The 11,560-nt window shown below is 36.8% G+C and overlaps 1 protein-coding gene across 1 annotated transcript; it reads right to left on the reverse strand.

The window, feature by feature from the left end:
• Nucleotides 1-3,923: 3,923 nt before the first annotated feature.
• LOC148959763 (uncharacterized) lies at nt 3,924-10,345 on the reverse strand. The gene is made up of 3 exons (XM_089110369.1): nt 10,121-10,345; nt 5,829-5,948; nt 3,924-5,780 (listed from the first exon to the last, which is right to left on the reverse strand). Exons 1-3 carry the CDS (start codon nt 10,343-10,345, stop codon nt 5,328-5,330), a joined length of 798 nt encoding a protein of 265 aa, XP_088966495.1. The 3' UTR covers nt 3,924-5,327.
• Between the last annotated feature and the right edge of the window lie 1,215 nt (nt 10,346-11,560).

The raw sequence follows: 11,560 nt of genomic DNA on the forward strand, positions 1-11,560 counted from the left end.
GTTAACGCTCCCACTGAGACCAGTATGATTGGTTTGAACTCTTCACTTGCAACGCCATGCATGCCGGCCTAACGAGCTAAAATCCTTTTCACAAAACGAACAAATCACGAATAAAATCAAAAGATAAACGATAGACGAGCGAATCATTGTATTTCCAGAGTCCTCGAACTGTTATGCATCGAGTTAATAAATTGCAATAAATTAAATCCAGGCGTAGTAAGTCACAGTCAAACAGGAGCCGTGTACAGAAGCGTCCGCACGCTACCGCTCAACGGTAATAATAATAATAATAATAATAATAATAATAATAATAATAATAATAATGCATAATAAAAACATGTAGATTAAGAATAAATAAAAACATAAGATAAAAGCATGTTTTCATTTACAATGGACGAAAGATGTTCATGTCCATGCTTATACTCACCCCCCCCCCCCCCCCCTAGACACTAATTATACGCTTTTTCAAAGTAATATGTAATACTTCCATAATTTCTAATGTGAACAGTTTTATGGCGGTACAGAACTTGAAATCGAAAAAAGCAAATATCTTACAACATATTAACTGAAACCTTTTTCATCTGACACTCCTCAAAGCATAAAAGGTAGGTAGGTACAGTTGGTGTAGGTACAGCATATCCAATTGAATTTCTCAATGGACTCACTCCAAGTGATATGCCTCTGCACAATCTGGGACTCAAGATAATCCAATTTTTCTTCTTGATTTTCTTTGTTATCCTTCTTCTTTTAAAAAAGTTGATGTTTTATTGCAAGTGCTATATAACAAAATACCTCTTTCTGATAAGTTGTTTAAGTACATTGGATTACTATACATCATTAACTGGCATCATTTCAACAGTTACAAAAATAGCTATGGTACAAATATCTATACACCTGCAATTTGTGCTACCTGTGTTCACTAAGGTATGTAGGAATTTTTCTTCCTGAGCCTGTTTTCAGTCATGGCCAATTATATGTTGTTATGTCAAAAGCCAAGTCATTTGTAGGCCTAAAAGTTTATGCCACTAATGATAGTCTTACTAAGAATATTGTCTACCATTAAGCTCTAACATAAACCTTTTTGCCAATAGCCCCTGTTGTATGCTGCACATCAAATGTGCGCTCAAAGATTCATAAGCATACCCAATATGCTTCATATTTTTGCCCCTATCGTCAAAAATTGGCTGAAGAAACAATTTGTGCATACATTGTGATGCCACACACACAGTAGTCTACCCTTTTAGCTAAAAAATCCTAGAAATTTAGATTCACTTCTACTTTTCCCTCTTGCAGATATTTGCCAGTCATGAACTCACTCATGATGCTCCTATTATTTTCCTCCTTATCTTTCACCTTCTGGTGCTATATGGCTTCTTGGATCTGGTATGTCTACATTCAGATTTCTGTTTGTTTCATGCCCCACTAAAGTGCCTCTTAACGAGCTCCTATAATTTCTCTGGAATCTTTTTATCCAATGGAAGGGTGCACCACTTAGAGCCACCAGGATCTGGCATGATTAGAGGCAACTCAACCTGCAATATCATGCTGCAGGTCAGTGCCTACAAATCAGCTCTTAGATCCACCAAGCATACACAACTTACTGATATACCATACATTCTCAATGTTTTTCACCACTGGTACATGACTTTCTCTACCTTTCTCGTCATTCACAGCATTTCAGACTGACTTATAAAGTACTTTGCTTAACATGAGTCTTTTATGTACTTGCCTACAATATCAAACAAATTCATTCACGATTTAAAATCGTGAACTTGTTTCATTTTAAATATGAGTTCGCTGATAATTGTAAATATTCATGTACATAAAACGCCAGTATATTGTTTTTCATTCTTTATTCATTTTGCTATATAGCCTATTCTATAACTTAGCTGTGTATTTCTTAGTATCACATATTTATAGTACATAGTTGATATTTATAATAAAAGTTCAATCCATACTCCCTAACTACATTTACCTTTTTACCTTTTAAAACAAATCTAAATCAATATACACCCTCATGAGTTTTGCTTTGACATGTTTTTAGATGTTGCCTAGAGAAACATATATCTTCTTCTTTATCGCAGTCAAGCAAAATTTCCCTTAAGCTCCCATATTACATTTCCGAACATAACTCTCGTAGGTTTCCCTCTTGCTTCATTCAAATGCTTAAAAAATCGGCAGTTTTCACACCAAAAGGAAAACTCAAACAAAGGATGCTCCTTGAGGTGGTGTTTGAGCTTCTCACTAGTGCATCCCGCAACAACCCTATCACCCTAATCTCATGTTTAAAAAACCATACAAAACACAAAAGTTGGTGAAGGAAAAGTAGCTAGAAACTGTACTAATGAAACATGGTACAGATGTAAGAGAAACGGCTCATTCATCTCTTCACTGCTTGCTCTTGTCCAAGGTGGTTTCGTTTTTGACAACTGAGCCCGTTCTACCAAGAATGGGAAAAGAAGGTAAATCGAGGGATTTTAGTCAACCTATCTCACTTCTCTTATTTTATCTTGGTATCTTCGACAATCTTCTTCGGAATGAGAAGTTCATGCAGGGGTCAGCTCAGAAATGGTACAGCTTTGAAAGCAGGCTATATGAGCATCCAAGTTGCAGTTCAACAGTCTTGTTGCTGCAGGAATAAAAATTTGTAAGATAAAGTCTGCCAGGTTTCGTTTTTTCAGGCCGGTGCTGGAAACATTGGTCATGGCAGGTATTTACGAATTTAGCATCTCATGTTATGCTCAACTGTGTAGAAGTGCACTGCATTTTTGAAGTCAACTAATATATTTGTTATATTTGCATTTTTTGTGATATAATTGTGAAAGGGCTCAACCCAACCTAATGAATATGAAGACAGCAATGTACGTTCATTATCTTACATTCAAACAGGTAGCCAAAATTCGATTCAACATATTTAGCATGCACTCTTAACATATTCTCTAATCCTTATCAACATAAACACAATTTTCCATCCAGTAAAACGTAATCTCTTATTGACACAGCACACAGTTGCCCAATGTAAGCCCTAATTTTACACAACCTGAGGTCGAGGTAAGATTTTACACAACCTCGAATTTCTGCGAGGTAAGATTTCTTGTTCCAAATGTGCAGGCTTTTCATTAAAATTTCTATAGCCCCACAGGATGAACTATGGACTGAACCTCTTTGCTAAGATGATTTTGCAGCTCTTAATTTTCTATTTAATGATTTGCCTTATTATAAAACAACGAATCTCTTGACAATCAAAATACTACCTCTCTTTCAGCTACTTTTGATTGAATTGATCTATAAATATTACTAACTTTTGAGACACTGGATTTTCAGAAGAGCGAAATAGTAGTTTGACTAACAATTAAATTTGGTCTTTCTTCTCCATTAGGAATCCTTGCTAACGGCCAGTACCAGGCTACCATATTTCAGAATACGATGCTTGCATTATTGGGTATCAAAGAGAGGCCAGATCCTTACTTTCTTCTGCCATGGGATGTATCCCATTGGATGGTTTTAGCAATGGAAGAGCTTCATGAAAATTCCAAGTCATCAGAATTGATAAAGTTGTTGAAATAACGCTCGAATCGAATGCACAAAATGTTCGGAAAAGGCAGTGGGCATGCAGAATACAAAGACTTTGCAAAGATTCTCAGACTGAAAGCATTAGAAACGGTCACATACGCAACAACACAATTCACAAGCTCTTCATTTGAACAGTTTTATAACATCTGTGCCTGATATGAATCTATGATTAAGTCCTTTATACAGAATCGAGAAGATGAAGGCGATGGATGCAAAGAGACGAAATATCAAATGCACAGACAACACTATTCTGTGTGGAATGATAGACTTGATGAAGCCTGCTGTCACACTAATTGTCAAAAGTCAGGCACTGTCTGTACGTACTTGGAAGATCGTAGCATTCTATCAAGACAGAAGATCAGTTACAAAACTATAAATCGGCAAAGTGCTAATTCCAGACAAGAAAGTGGCACCTCGCAGAGCATTCGTAAGTGTTGACAAGGGAAGAAATTAAGAACTGCACATTTCAAGGAATTGAAGTTTATTCTAGATAGATGGTGGAAGATGAGAGGAACGAGTAAGGGTGAGGCTAAGACATGTGACAGAGGGAGAAGGCAGAAGAAGTTGGAAAGCATCTTTGATATCGAGAGTCCTGTCAGACAGCTATGCATCTTCTCCTTGGAAAATTTAAAAATGCTAAATTTGATGGTTTTCAAAGAACATACATGATAATCAAAATTGTCATGGACATTGGATGTTTTTTGTCATTTTTACAAAATGAATAACCTGGGAACCACTCTGTATATTCTGGGTACTGGGGAAATGCTTCCCAAAAGGGTATCAATTTCACAATTTAGATATAGGGAAGGGTATCAATGTTCATGATTTTGGTTTAGAGAGGGTATCAATTTTCAATATTTTGGTAAAGGGAATGGAATTATTTTTTTCAATTTCGGTGCAAAAAAGGCATAAATTCCATACATTTCTGAGAATTAGTAATATTCGGTATACATTTCTGAACATACTTTTTTAAACATGAGTGGCACCTACTCAGCCTAAACTGGTTAAGTGCCCTATCCCCTGGGAGGAATAATCAAGTCAGTCTGAATCCTCACTGAAGGATGATGAATTGTGGCGTGAAATCTCTGCTGAACATTTAAAATACTAATGGAAGAGTCATCTGAGCCATCAGAATTATTGCTGTCAGACTCATTGTCTAGCACAATACTGTCATCAAATTGTGTACATAAATCTTGAATATTATCTTCATCTTCTTCATCGTCCATCCTGCCTATCAGATGTTTTCTCACCACTAGAAATCTTTTAAATAAGTTCAAGAATGTAATCTGCAACTCACTTTCAAATGTGTTAGGGTTGATCCCATTACAATGTTCAACAATTTGCTTAACTGTAGCTTTTGGTAGCCCCGTAGATAGGTCGGAACCAGTGAGTAGAGGTGTGTTTTTATTTTGTAACAAACTACTGCCAAGTTTTTCGAGCTCTGCTTTCAAGAAAGCCTGCCCTTCAACCCCAATGTGGTTCCCAATAGCACATGCATTCGCTTTTGAAACAATATCTAGCCTATCTTCCAATTTATTTTCCAAATAAGATCTCCTCTGGTTGATATCCAATACCATACAACTCTGACAGCTGCAAGTTTGTCTACAAATATCGCAACACAGATGTCTTGGATTCAATAGTGCATAATTACCAGGAAAAGTTTCCATGACCATTTTACGGCAGCATGTAGATCCATTCATATATACTTTCATTTCTTTTGTAACATTTTAAGATTGCATGCAGCCAGGGTATGTTTACAAAAGAGCATGACTTTGGCAGCCATCTCTGCCAGCACAACCTGCTTCTTGACATAAATCATCAATGCTGGTTGGAGGACCATAATGTATGATAAAGTGCAAATCTTTATAATCTACACCCATACTAAAAACCAACAGTGGCAAATAAAACTCGTATTTTCCATCAGCATCAGCAAAAGAATCTTTTATTTCTGATTTCTTCATATCATCTGTAGCACCATGAAACATGTCAAATGGCAGAAGTTTATCTTGATATTTTTTAGCAAGGAGTTCTTCAAAATGAGCATATAATTTACATACATGTTTGATCCTTCGGCAAAAAATTATGTACCTGTCACAAGAATAACCTTTGGTTGATATTTTATCAAGAAGCCAAAGAATTATTTTCAATGGACTTTTCAAGAATCTGCAAAACTGCATATCTTCTGTTAGGCTTTTCTGGTACTTTAACATTCTTCATTCTTCAACTCCAGATTACAGACAATTGTTTTTTGTAACAGATCTTGTAGCAGTGGCAGTCATGGCAACAAAAGGAATGTCCCTGTACATCAGTGACCTTAGTTGGGATAATGCTCCATATGATTCTCTAAATGAATGGATTTTTGGCTTGATGTACCCCTAACAAATAAAATTATATCTTTCTGTTATTCCTCAGCTGGAACTTTTAATAATGATGAACAACTTAAATATCTGTTTTAAATATATGAACATTCTGTTGTTTAGAATCTTATCTTATCCCCTGGGGCAGCCACGTAGCTGCAGGAGGAGGCACGGGGGCTGTGCCCCCAAATGAAAATATTGACAACCTCTTGCCCCCCTCTTACCAATTATTGCCAAACTGTGCTTTATTTTCTTGATAACAAGGAGTGAATGACAAGCATAAGATGCCTTACATTTAAGCTTACACAGTTGCCTTTTTGAATATATTTTTTGCCAATCAAAATAGGAATAGTGGCAACTGAATAACCTTGAATTAAAACCTCCTACTCCTACTCCTATATTAAGCCACAAAGCTATCTTCTTCAGAATAAATAAACCAGTATCAATTTCACTGTCCAGTTTTATGAAGGTAATATAGAAACATACATGATAGGAGAAGATTGTTTGTTGACATTTAATTTTCAAGTATGGCACGATAAGCAAGATGAGAGGGATGTGTTGGTAGCATTTTAGATGACCATAATGATTCGTCCCTTTCAATTTGTTCTACATGAAAGTCAATTGATGTGTAGACAAAAAAGTCAATCCAGTCTAGGTTGAGAAGCTTTAAAACCCCCTGACACTGGAAATAGTAGCCATGCATCGTTTTTAACAACAATTTTCCTCCAGTCTCAATCAGGAAAAAATTGGTGTCATCTTTTATGGCTTCTGTAAGCAGCATGTTTCTTTTGGAATATGGGCATTAAACTTTCAATGCACCAATAGGTTTGCCACTAGCAACAATTAATCCATCTGGGCTGCAACATTGGATCCATATTAGCCATATTAGGTAGCAACGTCTTACTATTAGTTTGTTTTCATTACGTACTATTAGATTTAATTATTTTTTAAATTGGGTGTGGTCTTTTTGGCAAAATGACGTCACATCTTCAGCCACATTATTTTTTTGTGTGTCTAGTTGCTAAAGATGTAAAGAGGTTATTATAAATATATTTTTCATTCTGTATATGTTCCTGGACTTTTATGCAAACAAAATGATTGTGATAGTAAGTTTTTCTATAAATTTAAAATGATTTATCGTGAAATCTTAAAAAAAGAAATGTTTCCCAGGACAGGGGCTTCAATGTCCTTGATCTGTGTGGTCTGGCTGGCTATATTGTTTCTCGAATCAAAGGATTATTTCAATGTTGTGCTCAATTGCTTTGCTTTGTTGTTGAAACAATAGTTATAATCTTTTCCGTTTGCAAGTCAACTGAATAATAAGCGTGTTAACACAATATCAGTTACCTATCATTGCCAGACAGCAGGTACTTTTGGAGTTCAAAATTGCAATTGAAATTCAATGCCACCGTTGCAGACCTACATGGTTGTTGGGAGGTTTTTGGGCTGCAGCAGATAAATTGCTTTCCTATCTTTTTTCATGCATAGCAAGTTTTCATGCATTGTAGTTGACACACAGAACAATGAGATAGTTCATTATAACATCTAAACCAGGGGTCGGCAACCTTTATAAAACAGGGGGCCAAATTTGATTTTTGAAATGCATACGAGGGCAGCAACTCAAAATACAGTATAATTTTAATATATACCAATTCTACCTAACTACTATTTTGAACAATAAAAATGTATTTATTGGAAAATGTACTGTAACGTGGAAGCTGTACGTAAATACAAACATAGTTGTAAAGTTCATGTTCACTGTTCAGTGTATTACAAGAAGCTAATGGGCAACTTGGTGCTGCACGTCCTTGGCCAAATTCTGAATATTTGGCAGAATTGTTGATGTTGGCAGCCGCAAGTTGCCTTCAAGGTGCTGATCAGTCATGCGAGATCGCAGTCGACTCTTCGCATGCTTCATCTTTGAGAAGAGACTTTCGCAAAGGAGAGAAGTACTTCCAAACATGCAACACATCTTCTTGGCATGCTGCACCAGACCTTGATATGAACCATCATCCACCATGGAGATACTCCATATAAAACGGGATTATCTGAGTTTCCTTGTATTTCTGTTTCAATTCACTGGTACCCTGCAGCTCGATCAACTCCATTTGAAGATGGAAAGTAAACCAAGTTCCCTTGATTCAGCTGAGTTTTCCAAAGATGTAGCATAAGCAGGAACATGACATGTTCATACATGACATTCACAAAATGACAATGGCCTTGAAGCTTCTTCTTCAGCTTGATCGAGTGACTAGTAATGCTAACGAGGAATCCTAATTTAGGCAAGAATCTAAGATCACTGAATCAATATCGAGCTGACACTTGTGCATTGGGTCACATTATTTACAGGTTAACAGGGGCCTTCCGGGCCACACAAAAGTACCTTGCGGGCCGCATGTGGCCCGCGGGACGCGGGTTGCCGACCCCTGATCTAAACCGACCGTTTGTTTGATGGGATTTCATTTCATTACCAGCTATGTACGGATCGCAACAAGACGGCATGTTTGGTTTTTTGGCTGCGAGTTCATCGGCTCTACATTCAACCGACTGACCGGCTGCGTCTCTATGGGAGAATACTTCTCCTTTTTTGTTTGCTTAACACATTTAAACATTTCATAAGTAGCAGAAGCTATTGTTCTCTTTCAAGATTGATCACCCCCTGACCTTCCTGTCTGTTGATTGCCTTTTCATGCTTCCTAATCAGTTAAACATGCTTGCTCTACTTTCAAAGGGGCAGTTCAGTTTTATTTATTGTCGATTGGAAACAATTTTAGTTTTCTCTTTAGTAATATTTGCTACCTATCAACACATAGAGCAGATAATTTCTCTATAGTTATTAAAGGTGAATAGTAATTAGGAGGGTGGTTTTATTTAGTTTCATGTAATTATATTATTTCACCAATTTACAATGAATTTTTTCTGAGCAAAAGCATACATTTAAGATCTTTCTATTGCTAATACATATATAAGAATTTGCCCATAGAAATAACATGTATGTAATGTGGAGTGGAAACATTTTCAGATTTCATTTTGCTTTTTAGTACTATTTTCATACATATTCATACATATGCCAGAGATTTTGTCTATACTTATTTAAAGAGAACATTTTTTTCAGTATATATATACATTTTCTATGAGATCTGTGTGTTTATGAAATTTTTATTTTCTTATTCTTAGGTGTTCCTGCGTCTGTCTACCTAAATGCCTTCAAGAATTAGCTGTCATTTCAAGAAGTGATGTTCATTGGTAAGATTGCATTTGGACCATGATTTTATGTTTTGTTTTGAACTAATGAAGGACATACATATTCTACTATTGACTGATTTTATCCATGGAAATGACTTTTATTGTCAGTTGGTCAGAATATTTGATTTCAGTTCAGTTTTGAGTAATGTTTCGATACATATCAATATATAGAAATAAGAGTTTGTTCACATTTTTACTCTGATATTTCAATACACGTTTAAGCGAGTTTTTTCATGATTTTCCACTGAGAAAGAAAAACTGGAATTTGTTTCTTGGGTCTGGCTATTCTTTCATATCTGATATTTCAATGATGTGGCAGACATTGATGATATTGTTTCGAGGGCGGGCAGGGGCCACAGTATCCCAGACTAATCCGTGGCCATATTGGGTTTACAACTAGGCCACATTTTTCCACTATCAAATCATGAACTAGCTGTTCCTGATATAATAATATAGCATCACTCTCCTTTTCTAACCCCTCATCTGAGGGAAAGTGGTAGGCCACTACGGTGCTCTTTCTTTTCAATGATTGTCTTTACAATAGATGCTGGATAGATGATCTTTCTCCTGTTCATCATTCTTCCAAAGATCGATGAGGTAATCCTTTTGGCTCTTTTGGTGTGCCAGATCTGCTCTTCATTCTGCTTTAAAGTATTCTTACATAATGTGATTCCTGCATCAGAAGTAATTCCAACTCTGCTTACTATTTCTGCAAGTAGCAAGACTTAAACTAGATGGTTCTTTAGTGCTGATACCCTCAAATAGTCTTTCAATGTATATAAAAGAGGAATTTTCTCTACTTCTATGCCCTAAAGTACTTTTTTACTGATAGCCTTTGAGCAGGAAGTTTCAAAAAATTCACAAGGTACAAAACTATTGGACTTCACTGCTTTACAAAACAGATTTGCTTTTCCAGCTATTTCAAGACAATTAACTAAATCTACTAGTTCCTCTTGATTTGTCTTATATGCAACAGGTGGGGTGGCACAATAATTTCTTTCTCCACTTGGACAAGGCTTCTTTCTTTTTTTCCCTTCTTCAGCCTTTTCAAAAACCAAAGAATCAAATATGAAGGCTTTCTTTGATGGTCCATTGACAGATGATGGAATTTGCCACTTTTGGCCTACTTGTGTACAGGTAAGTTCTTTTGGCACATTCTGTAGGTCCATGTTCACATAGTCAACTAAGGTATGCAGCATGCTTGCAGCAACCACCCTGGCCTGCTTTGCAGTCGCACTTTGCAAAAATTACATCATCTTTGTCTTGGTCTAGATTTGCATAAACTTTGTAACTATTGGTCTTCATTGACGCATGCACCCTTGCTCTTACAAGGAACAAAGTATTATCACTCTGAATCAAGTTCGGTTTTACAAAAACGCAACAAACGTTTATCCAGCCCTCGCGTTTATACATCTCCGCTTGATACTCGAAGATATAAGGTGAAGATACGACTGGCTTGGGCCTAGTTGACCCTTCCACAACAGATGAATGACCTTCCATCATCTTTTCCGAAAAGGTTTCTTTGTGGTTCCCCTGGCAAGAGTCTTGAAAAGGAATAGGGACATGACTTCCTTCGTTAACAGTTTTTTTATCGGTAGTAGAATCCATTTTGAATATTGAGAAATGTGACAAGCGATCAGAGTAAAAAAGTAAATCTCTTCTTGAAAGGTGGCTTTAACTACCATACCCAGAATTCATAGCGCGCATGGCTTCTGGCGTAATAAAGGGAAAGGCCTATTGCTACTGCATCTCGTGTCCCAACAAAATCGTTATAGATCCCCGTGACAGATTTCCCAAGAGGATGTCTTACAGTTGGGATCTGACTATGGCGAGGAATTTCCTATCGCAAAACGAAGGCGTGTCAATATGACCGATTCTTCTACTATTTCTGTTAACCCTAATTGCCAAACTTCGCTTCTTCCTCACAATACAGAGGATGAAAATTTTCATGCACCTGCCACTTCTATAGCAGGGCATCATTCAGAGACTCCTCCTCCAGTTCACAATGTTTTAAGTCTCTTTGGTGAGCAGGACATTGACGATGATGTCAATCTCCAAGACAATATGGTAGATCCAAATAATACTACCATGCAGGATGCCTTTCTCTAAGGAAATTGACATGGCTACTGCAATTTCAGTTCCTAAAGGTCCACCCGTTGCAGACCATTTGACTAAAATTTTAAATGAGAAATTTCATGCGGAATTTGAGTCTGCTCAACGAAAGCAGTTGCAAAATAAGTATCAAATTCCTGAGAAATGCACAGGGCTTTATCAACCTCGGATTAACCGAAAAGTATGGGGAACAATTAGGCCAGAGGTCAAATTGGCCGATAAATCGTTTACGGCCCTTCAAGATGCCATTTTGACAGCATCTGGTGCTATTG

The sequence above is a fragment of the Rhopilema esculentum genome, chromosome 9 (assembly GCF_057945365.1).
Source record: "Rhopilema esculentum isolate cy_ngs chromosome 9, ASM5794536v1, whole genome shotgun sequence".
NCBI classification, from domain to species: Eukaryota; Metazoa; Cnidaria; class Scyphozoa; order Rhizostomeae; family Rhizostomatidae; genus Rhopilema; species Rhopilema esculentum.

Coding starts and splice junctions, on each gene's coding strand:
- LOC148959763 (XM_089110369.1), bottom strand. CDS start 10,345: ATGGACCTACAGAATGTGCCAAAAGAACTTACCTGTACACAAGTAGGC. Junction 5,949..10,120: donor AGACAAATCAAGAGGAACTA/GTAGATTTAGTT, acceptor TTTATTTGTTAG/GGGTACATCAAGCCAAAAAT. Junction 5,781..5,828: donor CTGCCACTGCTACAAGATCT/GTTACAAAAAAC, acceptor GAATGAAGAATG/TTAAAGTACCAGAAAAGCCT.